Source organism: Eutrema salsugineum, unplaced genomic scaffold (assembly GCF_000478725.1).
Source record: "Eutrema salsugineum unplaced genomic scaffold, Eutsalg1_0 scaffold_10, whole genome shotgun sequence".
Classification (NCBI taxonomy): Eukaryota; Viridiplantae; Streptophyta; class Magnoliopsida; order Brassicales; family Brassicaceae; genus Eutrema; species Eutrema salsugineum.
The window spans coordinates 6,267,680-6,282,174 of NW_006256908.1; the positions used below are offsets into that span (position 1 = coordinate 6,267,680).

General features: G+C 34.9%; 4 protein-coding genes across 4 annotated transcripts; 2 read left to right on the plus strand and 2 right to left on the minus strand.

The window, feature by feature from the left end:
- Positions 1–36: 36 nt before the first annotated feature.
- Positions 37–640, minus strand: LOC18027134 (mavicyanin). The gene has a single exon (XM_006410177.2). The coding sequence runs from the start codon at positions 586–588 to the stop codon at positions 37–39; it is 552 nt and encodes a 183-aa protein (XP_006410240.1). The 5' UTR covers positions 589–640.
- Positions 641–1,857: 1,217 nt separating this feature from the next.
- On the minus strand, positions 1,858–2,583 carry LOC18027135 (blue copper protein). Its single transcript, XM_006410178.2, has one exon. It carries the CDS (start codon positions 2,497–2,499, stop codon positions 1,858–1,860), a length of 642 nt encoding a protein of 213 aa, XP_006410241.1. The 5' UTR covers positions 2,500–2,583.
- A 2,001-nt stretch (positions 2,584–4,584) lies between these two features.
- LOC18027136 (mitochondrial inner membrane protease subunit 2) lies at positions 4,585–7,052 on the plus strand. Its single transcript, XM_006410179.2, has 5 exons — positions 4,585–4,840; positions 5,742–5,914; positions 6,195–6,378; positions 6,503–6,609; positions 6,702–7,052. Exons 1-5 carry the CDS (start codon positions 4,769–4,771, stop codon positions 6,784–6,786), a joined length of 621 nt encoding a protein of 206 aa, XP_006410242.1. The 5' UTR covers positions 4,585–4,768; the 3' UTR covers positions 6,787–7,052.
- Positions 7,053–7,761: 709 nt separating this feature from the next.
- LOC18027137 (rho-N domain-containing protein 1, chloroplastic) lies at positions 7,762–10,103 on the plus strand. Its single transcript, XM_006410180.2, has 2 exons — positions 7,762–7,908; positions 8,850–10,103. The coding sequence occupies exons 1-2, from the start codon at positions 7,863–7,865 to the stop codon at positions 10,013–10,015; spliced, it is 1,212 nt and encodes a 403-aa protein (XP_006410243.1). The 5' UTR covers positions 7,762–7,862; the 3' UTR covers positions 10,016–10,103.
- Positions 10,104–14,495: the final 4,392 nt, after the last annotated feature.

The window sequence follows — 14,495 nt, forward strand, 5'->3', positions numbered from 1 at the left end:
CCCAAAAAAAAAAAGTAGAAAGCTAAATTTTAATTCTTAATAACAATATGCGAAGATTAAAGCCAATAAGCTAAAGCCGATCCAAGAAGCTGACTTTGTGGCACCGCTTTGGAGAGGCGATGGAGCCATCTGATGATGAGCCGATAAGGAGCTTGGTGATTGGACCGGTCCAGGAACTGGAGCAGCCACTGAACCCAACGAAGCCGGTAAGACGAGGATGTCAATCTTTTGTCCTATGTCGCAGTGACCAGGAACACCGCATATAAAGTGGTGGAATCCCGGTTTGGTTAGAGTGACCGTGTCAGAACCGGTTTGGTATCTCGTTAGCGGTTTAGACGGATCGCACAACTCGAAATCATGGGGAGTGACTTGAGTGACGTCGTGGTACTCGTTGTTGTATTTGAAGACCAAAGAGTCTCCGACTTTAAAAGTTCTTGACGAAGCCCAAGCCTTGTAATCGACGTCCATCATGGTCCATCCTTTTGAGTCGCCAACTTTGTGAACGGTTCCTCCAACGGTAACTCCAAAGAGTGCCACAAGAATCAGCAAAAAAGTGAAGAAGAAGGATTTGCTTTTGTTCAAAGCCATGATTGATGTTTGGTCGTTCTTGTTTCTTGGAATAGAGAGAAACTGGTTTGAGAGAGATTATGTAAGAGTATTGAGTATGTTTGGTGAGAAATTAATTAATGAGCCCCTAAGAGTGTTTATATAGAACCGAGGGTTCGATAAGAAGTACTCTTTTTTCCTTTTGGAGATTTGGATAATTCGTAGTGATGTTCAGCTTTTTGGTACTTTCTTTCCTTTTTTCTGTATGAAAGAGATGTAAACCATGATCGTTTACAATTTCCCTATTTAAATTTCCCTTTTTCTTTCTTTTGTCAACAATCTCCCTATTGAAATTATACAATTTCCCTTTTTTAAAAACCTTACCTACCTACTAATATTGAACCCCTGAAATCTGTGGAAAATAAATGGATTTTAAGTAATTCTATGAATATGAAATTAGTTAATGAGGAATACACATACAACTAAGTTCAAATAGCTATTCTAACAAAACTACACATAATAACATTTAATTTGCAAGTACAGTTAAAAACAATATCATCAATAACCAACAAACATGATATCGTAAATTAAGATTGTGGCAGACTCTTATATATGGTTTGCTCATCACTAGCTCAGCTACTTGTTGCTCATAGTTCCATCCTTGGTTTTTTTAACTTTTTTTTAGCGAATGAAATTCCGTTCTTTAAACGCTTTTGTAACTAACTCTAATTAACCTCGTTCCAAAGTTGGTAATATAAATTCAATTTTTTTCAAAAGAACAATAAACCTACACACCATACGTTAGCATTAAATATTGTATATATCAAATTGTTCTTCAAAAAAACAATTTGGCTAATCATCATTCATAGATTACAAAACGAAAATACAAAATTATTACATAAACAGAAATATGCTTCATATACTAAAGATGATAAAACCAAAAAATTGAATTTAATGATTCTTTCACTAGTAAAGCTTTACATTAATTTTTTTATAAATCTGTTATGTTCCTTCTTTGTGTGATATGAGAATGTTTGTTTAGTCTTCTTTTCTTTATAAAGATCAATACCTTTATACTATCACTAATCCATTCTGAAAAGAAATTTACGTCTGTTTTCAATAAATTCAAAAACTGATCGCATTAACGTATAAGCCAATTAACCAAATAGAATTGTAAAGAAACACAACCTAATTTATAGAGTAACGCAAGAAAACATCCGGTGTTCATTGTTCAACAATAAAAATCGTCACCCGCTAACAAAAGAAGAAAAAAAAAAGAAAGAAGCAAGACCTCAATAACTAAAGAAGAAATTAGAAAGCCAAAATCAAAGCCAACAAGCTGAAGCCGATCCAAGAAACTAACTTCGAGGCACCGCTTTGAAGAGGTGATGGAGCAATCTGATGTTGATACTGTGGAGCATTGGCCCGCGAAGGAGACGAAGAGGAACTTGGTGATTGGACCGGTCTAGTAACCGGAGCTGCAACGGGAACCAACGAGGCTGAAGGAGACGAAGAAGAACTTGGTGATCGGACCGGTCTAGGAACGGGAGCTGCAACGGGACCCAACGAGGCTGGTAAGACGTGGATTTGAAGTTTTTGACCTGCGTCGCAGTGACCAGGAACTCCGCATATAAAGTTTTGAACTCCCGGTTTGGTTAGTTTAACCGTGTCAGAACCGGTTTGGTATGTGGTTAACGGGTTAGACGGTTCACAGAGCTCGAAATTGTTGGGAGTGACTTGAGTGACGTCGTGGTACTCGTTGTTGTATTCGAAGACTAAAGAGTCTCCGACTTTAAAAGTTCTTGAAGAGGCCCAAGCTTCGTAGTCCACGCCCATCATGGTCCATCCGTTCGAGTCACCGACTTTGTGAACGGTTCCTCCCACGGCAACTCCCAAAAGTGCCACAAGAACCAACAGAGAAGCCAAGAAGGATTTGCACTTGATCAAAGCCATCGTTGATGTTTTGGTTCTTCTTTTTCTGGAACGAGAGAAATAATAAAAGCAGCAAAAGAAAACAAAAACTTTGGAAGAGGTTGATGAAAGTATTGAGTTTGATTTGTGAGAAGTTGAGAGGGCACTTCGATGTTTATATAATAGAGCCTGAGGTGTCGGTCGAGAGCTAATTCCTTTTCCTATTAGAGATTTGTATATTTGGATAATTCCTAGCGTCTATTGATATTCCTAATGACCGTGTCTAATCTGAATTTCCTTATTTTTCCTTTTGCTGTTTTTTGTTTTCAACAATATATTTCCATTTTTTTATCTTTTGAATATTTCGTAAATCATAGGTTTAGTTTTCATCAGTTTTTTCCTTTATTCTTCTACTTATCTGATTTGCTTCGTCTGCAAAGTTTAATTCATTTTCTTGTTTTTATCGTTACTTACTAGGATTTTTCCTTTTTAAGTATAAGTATATTATGACAGACTTACGGATATATCTTCTTAATGACACAATATATATAGTTTCGATCAAAAACAAAAGAAGATGGTTAAATGTATATCTGACAATAAAAAAGGTTTATCAATAAGGGAAATATTAAACATACAATAGTACCTTCTTGTTCAAGGAACTAATCGATGGAATAAACTGAAGTTAGCAAAACTATGTGAGCCATCTGATATCCCGTTGATTAAATTAATTAAGCCGTTTCTATCTAGAGCAATGGATGATATCAGCTGAATACATACATCTCATGGAGGATATTCAGTCAAGTCGGGCTACAATCTCCTAAGAAATACTCGAGGGCAGTCATCTAATATACCTACACATTTGTACCGATTCCTTTGGAAGCAGAATGTTCCTCCGAAAGTAAAGAATTTCTGGTGGAGGTCTTTTCATCACGCTCTCCCTGTGGCAAAGCAACTTACACAAAAAAAGATTCTTGCCGATAGTACATGTCAGATGTGTGGAGAAAAAGAGGAAACAGTCAATCATCTTCTGTTCCAATGTCGTGTTAGCAGAGAGGTTTGGGATCTCACACCATTGAATTCTCCTACCTCTGGGCATTTGAATTCTCATGACATTTATGAAAACTATAATACCTTTAAGGATTTAAATGCTCATGATCCTGCTGCAATGATGCTATTTCATATGATGGGGTGGAGAATCTGGAAAAATCGGAATGAGCTTATTTTCAATGCTCGAAGATGGCTCATACCTGATATAATTAACAAGGCGTTGCTTGATTTTAAACTATGGCAGGATGCAATGGAAGCTACAAAGGTTGAGTTAGCAATGATTTCAAGTACGAGGTATGAAAATTCTCAACAACTTTTCCAAGACAATGTGCAATTATGTTGTTTTACTGATGCATCCTGGATTTCAAGATCACAAGCAACCGGAATAGCATGGATCCTATATGATCAAAATGGTAAACAGCTTCTCACAGGATCTGGAGCTATCCCTCCAACTCTCTCGCCGCACGATGCAGAGGCTGAAGCTCTTCGCATTGCTATTTTTGATCTGCGACGACTTGGTTATAAAGATGTTAAATTTGTTGGTGACTCAGGCATTATTTATGGCCCTCTCATTAATTATCAAGAGTCAGCAAATCCAACATGCATTCGACATCTTCCTTGTGCAATGGCATTACAAGATATTAGAAGAATAGCGCAGGAAAATGGTTTTACTTTCAAGCAGATCAAACGCAATCTTAATAACGATGCGGATAGTTTAGCAAAAAGGCTAGAACTATTTTGCAAAATTATGTAATCAAATGGCCTATGTAACAGATGTTTGTTTTAATGAAATCCTGTGACGACAAAAAAAAAAAACATACAATAGTACAAAAAAGAGTTTGTTCAGATAGGTTGACTAGAAGAAATTTGGTTTTAAAACAAAACCGGCTTCGGTTCTTAATTATGGGCATTGAATACAGAAATTCGTTAAGAGGGATTGTAACCGGTTCATTAATTCGGAAGAGGGATGTAATGCTCCTAAGTAAAACATAGCGAGAACACCTAAAATATATAATAAAACGGGGGTCATTTTGCAATTATTCTTCTAAAATATTTTGGCTTCCGATTTCGTTTCAACGCACGCATCATATTAGATGGTTTTCTTATGAAAACGGTAAGTCATCATTACTCATTAGCCTCATAGGGTTGTTGTTGTTGTTCTATCGACCACGGCGGCGACGAGGCTGACGCGGCGGCAAATTCGCGGCGGAGAAGCCATATTTGAAAAATCTTAGCATTCACTTTTGAAAACTAAGTTTCGGTGATGGCCTCAATCTCGACTTGGTTCAGATACATGGCTCACAAGCTTGAGTATTCCCTCACCCTCAGTCTCAAGGTTCCTCTCTCTCTCACTCGCTCCTCTGCGTGTTTAGCTTTCGATTTTCTTTTTGTAATTGAGGGAAATTGGTTTTAGGAACCGATTAAAATGCTCTTAGAATTCTGCTTTTGTTTTTCTTTGTTCCTCCCAATTGGCATTTCTTAGTTTCTGCAATTGAATCAATATGTTCATAATTGAAGACAGGAATATCTGTTTTTTGATGGAAAAGGTACAACTTTGATGTTGAAATGTTACAAAAGGGATTACTTTGTTTTGGGATTTGCTCTATTTCGTTGCAATTTTATGTTGATAGGTTTTGATTCTTGAATGCTTCTATAGAACTATATTCAAATAGATCGAACTCACAGTTACTACCAAAGTTCACATCTTTTTTTAAGAAGCAGATCACTATTACTCTGAAGACAATATGTTTGATGTGGTATAGTAGTATTATAACTTTTCAGAGTTAAGATTTGAATGGTCATTCTATCAGAATTATATTAAAAAAAAAAGACTATTTATCTTGACTCCAATTTTCATAACATTCGTATTTCGTTATCTCCCATGTCGTTTTCTGCTGCATATTCTAACTTTGGTTCTTGAATGCGTCTATAGAAATATATTCACATGGATCGAACTCACAGTTTCCAAAGTTCACATCTTTGTTCTGAAGCAGATCACTTTACTCTGAAGACAATATGTTTGATGTAGTACACTTCAGAGTTAAGATTTGAATGGTCATTATATCAGAATTATATTTAAAAAAAGACTATATTCCTTGACTCCAGTTTTCAAAATAACCTTCGTAATTCGTTTTTTCCCATGTCGTTTTCTGCTGCATATTCTAACTTTGGTTTCCATTTTTAGCTGACTTTGTTTGTGGAGACTTATGATTTGTGGTTTTACTCAATGTTTGTAGAGTCATAGGAGAGAAAAACTGAGTGACCGAGAACTCATTCAAATAATCTTCAAGAATCTATTCCATGGAAAAATAACCTACTTACACTCGGATAAAGGACGAGAAATGTCCCCAACCATGGGAGCACACGAAAACACACTTCTTATCCGTAAGATACCTATCGCTAATACGAGGTATGTTCATATAAGCTTTACCCTTTTTTGTTGGTTTAAATTTTTAATCTTTGGTGTTCCACTTCTCGTATCTGTTACACAGTCTGTTTCATCTCATAACCTATAGACACAGTGTCACTTGTATTAAGGATTCTTCTTATCTGTCTACTTAATTTGACACAGACTCAATGATATGGACTTGCTTTAAATTAGTTTGACACAGACAAGTGTTTGTGTGAACTATAGATCTTTGTTCTCTCTCTACATGATCTATGCTTAGTCATTGGAATTCTGTGCTTAGGTATCTATTCATTGGAGATGCTGTAGTCTTAAAGGACCCGAACAATTCAGATAAGTATCTGGTACGAAGATTAGCAGCTGTAGAAGGATTCGAAATGGTATCGGGTAATGAAAAAGAGGAGCCTTTTGTTCTCGAAAAGGATCAGTGTTGGGTAATAGCCGAAAACCAGGAGCTCAAAGCTAAGGTACATACATACAACACTTTCTTCTTCCTTTTCTGGAAATTTTTGGGATGATCTAAAGCGAGACCAAAGTGTAGTCTATAGTCTCGTTATGTAGACTTTATCTCACTTGTGTGTGTTTAAACAGGAAGCATATGATAGTCGAACATTTGGTCCAGTTTCAACAGCAGACATTGTTGGAAGAGCTATATATTGTCTGAGAACAGCCGTCGATCATGGTCCTGTTCGAAACAGGTAATAACAGACTTTTCTTGTCCCTTAATCAGACATTGAAATTTGAGCTCTCTCTTTTGTTGCTTATACTCTTAAAAATTGATTTGAATCAGTCACACCGCAATGGGACAAGATTCTCCAATCCTGGCAGTAGAATTGGACGTGGACGAGATGGCTAAAAATCACAAGGCACAATAAAGAGACACTATTCTGTGTTGTCTGTGTCAAAGCGAAATCCCGTTATTTGATTGAGATATGAGAAAACAAATAAATCATACAATGATGAAAAATCCAAAATTTACTTTCCGAATATATCTGAGTTTTGTTTGTAGCCTGAAATATATATTCGCTGCAAGTGCATGCTCTTTAAGCAGGCTGTGTAGCTTGTCGTTCTCTTCCTTGTAGATTAAAACTGATTTCTCCGTTGTTTAAGTTATTATTGGGAATAAAAAGACGTTTTCTTTTACAGAAAGAGTAACAGTGTGCATAAAGACCAAAAGATAAAAACTTCTTCAACCGTCAAATCGAATGATGGAAAATGAAATATTGGTTTAACTGGAATCAGAAGTGGATTCAAATCTGGTACAGTTAAACCAAGTAATCCAATTTCGTTTAAAAAGAAGAAAACCAAAAAAATGATGGTCCAACCGAGGACGAACCAGCAGGCCATAGTGGAACTGGGAGGCGCCGAGCCGTGATCCGTCCACTGCTGAGAGCGGGAAGTAGTCGCTGCTCTGTGAAACCAGCCTCACGCATTACCCTCCGACTTTAGAATCCGCCTGACTCAAGCTTTCGCTCGAGCCACACGAACTACTCTCAGCTTGGACTGGGCAGCTCAGAATCTTGCCAAAGCCAGACCCGACCCGTGGACCCGAACCAGTGTCCCATCATCTTATTGTCCCCACTCGGGCCACAAGCTCTCGTTACTTAGCTCGACGATAAGAAGTTGTCATTGTGATGTATATATACAAACACAACATAAGAAGAACTACCGATGTGGGACAAAAGACTTGATTTCTGAATTGTTTTAAATTGGGCTATATTCTTTTATTTGAAGGTCCAAAATAAAAACTAAGTTCACAACCCATTTACTACACTGCAATTATCAGAATGATTTTTTTTACGTCGGCCCATGATACTAAATGGCTTACGCAAAGAGCTGTGAAAAAAGTTAAAGAGAGAGATTTTGAGATAGCACAAAAGAGGGAAAAAGCCAATGCAAGAGGAAGAAGAAGAAGAAGCTAAATCTCTTTCTCGTTTCTTTGAATCTGTATATGGCGCTTTCTGGAACTTTGCAGCTTACTTCTGATTACGTTCCTGGTATTTTCATATTCTCTCTCTCGCTCTTTCCTTTGAAATTGCGTTATTAGTATCTTTATTCTTCTTCTTCTTCTTCCTCGGAGATTTTGTTTAGTCGAACCCATACTAATTCCTCAGTGAGTTTATGCTTCTTTCATTGAAACTAGAAACGTTTTGCAGAAAAATGTTTGTTTTCGAAAGTAAACAAAAAAAACTCGTTGTTCGTATTAAAGATTATTTGGATAAGCTTTTTGTTCGCTGTTTCAAATAAGCTTTTTTTTTTCTTCTCGCCGTTCTTTTTCCACCGTTATGTCCACCACTTGTTCGATGAAATGACTGTGTGAAGGTGGTATTTGTAAACGTTGGTTTATTCGTTTTTTTTCTTGCACGGTGTTACTTCCTTTACTCGTCGTCTCTATGGATAACGAAATTGCATTTCTTATCAAATTCAACCCAAATAAAATGAAGAATTGTGTTACTTTTGCTTAAAATTCAGAACCAAATTTCTACTTTGCAAATTTCATTAGGATTTTTAGCCACCAAGATTATGTTAGTTAGTGGTATATACGAAGTATTATAATATGAAGGGTCTAATCTTAAGCATAATTTGCTGTTTTAGGCACTTAGTCAGGTTACTTGTGTGTCATGGTTGTCTTATGAATCAATGTGTTGATTTATGTTACAAGCTGGAACCAATGTAAGCACTGGTTTTTGCTTTTAGTTCATTACATTAATTTGCTAATCTACATTGTACCAAATAGTAAATTGTTAACGTAAAGGTTCAGCTTTTCGATTTCACATCTTTTCAGTACGAAATGAAGAGACTTTTGTACCTTTTCTGTTATGTTAAAGCCTTCATTTCGATCGTAGTTGTATCAAAATATTCAAAATCTCTTTATCTGGTAACAAAATTGGATTATAAACTCTCCTTAGTTAATATGTTATTGGTTTTGTAAACCCAGGTTATGGAGTTTCAGATAGCAGGAGCTTCTCTAACTCTGCTGTGTCTAGAAGAACACTTGCCATATTACCTTGCTCTTCCTGTCTGGTTCACAAACTTCACATCAAGAATAAACATCTAAAATCAGCCCCTAACAAAATTTCATTTGTGTGCCGAGCAAGTTCTTCTGGCCATAGGAGAAATAATCCTGATTTCTCAAGAAACAATAAGCATGGATTCCGAGGAGGCAGAAACAGGCGAAACGAAGATAGAGACGGTTTGGACGGTGGTGGTGGTCTTGAAGACTCTGAAATGTTGTCTTCCAAAAACGGTCCTATGTTCTCTCTATCCAATTCCCCGAAATTCCAGGCTACTTCATCGCCTGGACCAAGAGAGAAAGAGATTGTGGATCTTTTCAGGAAAGTCCAAGCTCAGCTCCGAGCTCGAGCTGCTGCTAAGAAAGAAGAGAAGAAAACTGAAGAAGCTTCTAAAGGACAAGGGGGAAAAGAGAGCGAGACAGTAGACTCTCTACTTAAGTTACTGAGAAAGCACTCAGGAGAACAAAGCAAGAAGAAAGTTAGCAATTTTACTTCTGAGAAGCAGCTACAGGAAGATGATGATGCTGCAGAAAGACAAGATCACAGTTCCAATCATTTCGATTCGCGAAATAAAGATCGCAATGCAACTCCCTTTACCAGGCCAGCGTCGAGTTTCAGACGCAACTCGCCTGTACCGAGACATAAATCTCCGTCAAGTTATTCTGGTGAGGCCATGTTTGACGAGGCATCAAGTTACAGCGTGACTTGGACTCAGAAAAAGGATCAAGTAGAGTCGCGTGATGAACCTGAATATGAGCCTGAGTATGAACCTGAAGAATCTGAACCAAGACTCACCCTTTTTGGACCTGAAGAATCTGAAGAACCTGAAGAATCTGAACCAAGACTCACCCTTTTCGAATCAGAGCCAAAGCTGAAACCAGAGTCATTTTTTCTAGAGGAAGATGAATTATCAGATGATGATGATGATGATGATGAGCCTATCAATGCCGAGGAAGAAACTGCGAAAGACGAGGATTTGAGTGCACTGAAGTTGATAGAACTTAGAGCCATAGCAAAATCAAGGGGTCTTAAAGGGATTTCAAAGATGAAGAAAGCTGACCTTGTGAATTTGCTGGCAAATAAAGCCTGATGATCGGAATGAACATGAACATTGCTTTAGTTTTTTTTGATACAGCCGATGAATCTCAAGTATTTGCTTCATTAATAATCTTGAATCTTGATGCATTCTACTAATTTAGTTGATGAGTTTCCCTTTTGCTCTTAGCAGCAATGTTGAAATGGCTTTCTTTCTTTTCATTGGTTCTTAATGAATTTGAAGCCACTGTCCTCACTCTTCATTTAGTATGCTAATTTATCTAAGCATAATCAACTTGATTAGCGGTAGTTTAAAATCAGAGTTGAAATTAATCATTTTTAGATGATAGAAAATTAAATAGACATGGAAAAAGAAAGGGTCTAACTTTATAAGAAAAAGACAGGAGATGACGACAAAGAAAGGGAGAAGATTGTAGTTTAGTTCCCTGCCCGTCTGCCCGAACTATCATTTTTAAGATTCTGCCCTGAATCCTGATTAGGCAATCAATGGGTTTTCCCTTTTTTGTCGGCGATTAGAAAATTAATGAACTTCTAGAATTCACCACCATATCCTAATAAGTATTTTCTATTAAATTAAAGTTTTGATGCGTCTTAATTAAGCAGAATGATTAAAAAGCGGAATGATATTTGTCTACTATTTGCAAGTGTCATTATATTTGTCAAAACAATCACGTGAGAATAATCTCAACAGTGTGCTTATCCTTTTATAGTTTAACCTGCTCCATCAATATTTCTTACTACTTTCACAAAATTCTTTAATTATGTTTAACAGATTATGTTTTGTAGTAATCTTTGTGTTGGTTGTTGTGCTTTTATCCGAAATAATGTGCAGTAACTCAAACTCTATTTATCATGCTGTTTTAGATAACTGTACCCCATCGTGGTTAAGTCCACTGGTGGAAAGGGGGAAACAACTTTCTTCATCCAGTATTTAATTAAATGAAGTATGTTATGAGTTAGAAAAAAAAACTTGGTATATAAATGTTTTCATATAATGAAAATTAAGGTGGAATTGGTGCATGTTTGTCTTCAGAAACAATATAAAGAGTGACACAAAAAAAAAAAAAAAAAAAAAAAAAAGAGTGACACAAGAGGTCGGTGTAAAAAATTGTGTGTGTTGTAAAATTGAAGTTACTGTCCTCATTTAGTATATGACACTGACTGATGTCAGGTCCCATCTCTAGTTTTCTCCCTTTTATTGTGAGTCTCTTGCCACTTTCAGTACATTTAAATGTTTTTTTTTCCTAAAAATTATTCTCTTTTCTGTTGAGATGATTACTATTCATAACCTTTATATAATTCGAAATGCGCCCTATAAACTAAAATATTAGAATAAGTGGATCTCACCTTATATTTAAAGAGATCAGTATTTTGATATTCGTATTCGATCAAATACATTTATTATAAAAAAATAAACAATTTTAATATTTTCAGGTGAAAAATTAAAATTAATTTATTAATTTTCACTTTTTTATCATTTCATGCTAATTATTGTGGATGGTATGTATGTACTCCATGAAAATATATTATTAAAATATAAAAACGTGAAAAAGTCACATTATATTCAAGCCTAATATATATTTAAGTCAGATATGAATATCCATTTCCAAAATTTTAAATCCCGTAATATTCATCACCATTATTCATATTCAAATCTGAGATACGAATAAAGTTTTGGAAAAAAGCAACGAACAGAACGAACGACATAATTGTCGTTAATGGCTGGACTTTTCTGTTGTTGAAGAGATGGCTATAAGTAACTTACATGTACATATAGATATTTCGTACGCTCTCAACACATGTATTTTGTGCATGTGCACGCAAAACATTGACGTCCTAAAAACGTATTGAGAATATGCAATTTCTGTTCGACCAAAAAAAAAGAGAAGAATATACAATTTATAGTTGATGGTACTTAATAATTGTATAATAGTTTGATAACTTGTAAGGCAATTGAGACAGACAGTGGTTACTTAAAATATTCGTTGATATATACAAAAGGAGTACTGCTACGAGGTTCGAGCCACTGCTAGTACCTAGCTAATTGCAATATGTGTCGTGTTTAATGATAAATAGTTGAGGAAAGTTATGTAAACGAGGATTGATTTGTAGGTTAGTATGATCTAGCCAGAATTTTTGTCGTCTTGTGAAGAGATATATATAAAAAAAGAAGAGATTTATGGAGCAACTCGAAAATGTTAAACCTAATGCTACATTGTTCAATTTTGAGCATATATCTTTTTCCGAGCTTGAAAATCCGAGTTGTTATTTTTTATTTGTTGAAAAATCCGAGTTGTTATTAAAGAAAATGAATTTACATTTCTCTATAGTTTATTAAGAAAACTTACTTTTCGATCTAGAATACACAATAGACCAAACAAAATGTCAACATTTTCTATTTTGTTATTTTAATATGCGATGTTAATGTTAACTATCGCCATAAGATTACCCAATATATAGTTGTAATTTATTGAATTAGTGTGTCGAGTTTTTAGTTTAACATTCAAGCTCTTATTATGTGGAATTTAATTTGGTGTCGATTACTCAGTTTATGTACTCTTAACTTCTCACTCTGAAACCCTAGTTCTTAATTTCTTCGTCCCGATTCTATGACTTCTATATACTTATGGCAATTGAACATAATTGCTTTTCTCAACCGAAAATCTGGTTCGATTCAAATCAAGTTCTAAAATACATCGTTTAACTATGGTTTTCTATTATTGAGTTTCCAGTAAGGGTCTTTTCTATTATATTAAAAACAACCTACGCTTAGACTAAACTTTATGATATTTAAGAATTTTTCCTGTTTTCAATAGAATAATTTTAATTTTGTAGTCAAATAAAAGTTTAACCGGCGTCTAAGCTTACCATTCAAAGAAGAAAGAATCTTTAAGTTCTTAATTTGAGTACTAGTGATCGAAAGAAAACTAAATTTCTGTTTAACATATTTGATTTTTGGTTTGGCGAGACTATGTATCTATTTTTATTTTATTTTGTGCAGATTTTTTTATTTAAACTTACAAATTACAAGGAAGGAAAGGAGCTTTCCAAATTCTTCAGATTACTACAATAAAACTTGAATGCATGCAATAAAGATTAAAACAGAGTAATCTCCATGATAGAATGACAATGAATCTACGATTGGATACGTCGATAGCATATTGCCGACAAAGCCGGAAAGCTGAGAATTACTCATTTTAACTTATGACGTTAAATAATCCTTATTGGCGAGGCTATGTATCTAGACCCGAGATATTCATTGGTTAAAAACAAGTAAGACTCTTTCCGATGGCATTGCATGGGAATGTAAATTAACGAATGACTAAGCTATTTCCATCGATTATTAAAGCTTTAGTATTGATCAATGGGTTTAGATGACTGTAAAACAATTTAGAAATATTTTTTGAGATGATAAGAAAAAAGGTTAATAATCAATGTCTAAAAAGTTTAGACGCTAGATAAATAATTTCTGATTATCGCTTAGCTGTAATTTGAACCTTGGATCGAATTTTAGAGTGTATATACTATACAGTGAATGAGTGAACTATTTATTGGTCGAGAATTTCTAGTTATGTTTGTTAATGATGTCAGAAAGAGTAAGATAGAAAAGTGGATATCTGCAAAAACTAGATACGAATTGAAATTAGCACGATACAGTAATATAACTTAAGATACTTTTGGCAAAAAACAAAGGTGAATTTAATGAAAGAGGAGACCAGGCTATGGTCTAAATAATTTTTTTGTTGTCTCTAATAAAAATATTATAGATAAAATATACTTTGTACAATGGTCCGAAGAAAAGTCCTTTTCATATGTGTCCAAGGGAGAAGAATTGAGGGCTATTTTGGTAAACTAACAAGGAACTGTCAATCAGTTCTACAGTAGGAGATAGAAATATATTATAAAATATTCATATTTGTTCTAAAACTATTTCAATCTTTTTCAAACTTTTGGCTGCCTTTGTCCACACCTAAATGCCCAACTCCTTTTCTGCCTTTTTCTAGCGACAGAAAATTATTTCAGTGAGGGAAAAAAAGAAGAGAGGAACGAAACAGCCAAGCTCACAAGTCTTTATCAATAATGAAGCCAAGAATGAAAAGAGTTTTTTTTTTATCTATAGTCGACAAGTTACAACCATTCTCTCCTTCATGTAGCAAGTGATGAGAGTTTTTTTTTTTTTTTGGGTCAGAGAGAATTTTTTTAAAGTATACAGGTCTTATAAGTTAAAACGATAATACTACTCCGATACTCTAAAGATCATTCCTCAGTTCTAATTCTGAGTCTTTTAACTTCTAATTTCACTAGCTTTTAAAATAGGTATTTATATAGTGGGACAAACGATAACAACAAAATAGGAAATTCAAATGTAAATTATGCGGGAACCGCTTTTTCTCGTCAAGTATTTTCAAAAAAAAAAAAAAAAAATCAAAGCAAAACAGAGTTAAAAAAAAAAAACTTCTCTTAAAAACAACTTTAAAAGACCCTTAACGTTAAACCTAATTTAAATAGGATAA

Coding starts and splice junctions, on each gene's coding strand:
- LOC18027136 (XM_006410179.2), top strand. CDS start 4,769: ATGGCCTCAATCTCGACTTGGTTCAGATACATGGCTCACAAGCTTGAG. Junction 5,915..6,194: donor ATACCTATCGCTAATACGAG/GTATGTTCATAT, acceptor TTCTGTGCTTAG/GTATCTATTCATTGGAGATG. Junction 6,379..6,502: donor ACCAGGAGCTCAAAGCTAAG/GTACATACATAC, acceptor GTGTTTAAACAG/GAAGCATATGATAGTCGAAC.
- LOC18027134 (XM_006410177.2), bottom strand. CDS start 588: ATGGCTTTGAACAAAAGCAAATCCTTCTTCTTCACTTTTTTGCTGATT.
- LOC18027137 (XM_006410180.2), top strand. CDS start 7,863: ATGGCGCTTTCTGGAACTTTGCAGCTTACTTCTGATTACGTTCCTG. Junction 7,909..8,849: donor TACTTCTGATTACGTTCCTG/GTATTTTCATAT, acceptor TTGTAAACCCAG/GTTATGGAGTTTCAGATAGC.
- LOC18027135 (XM_006410178.2), bottom strand. CDS start 2,499: ATGGCTTTGATCAAGTGCAAATCCTTCTTGGCTTCTCTGTTGGTTCTT.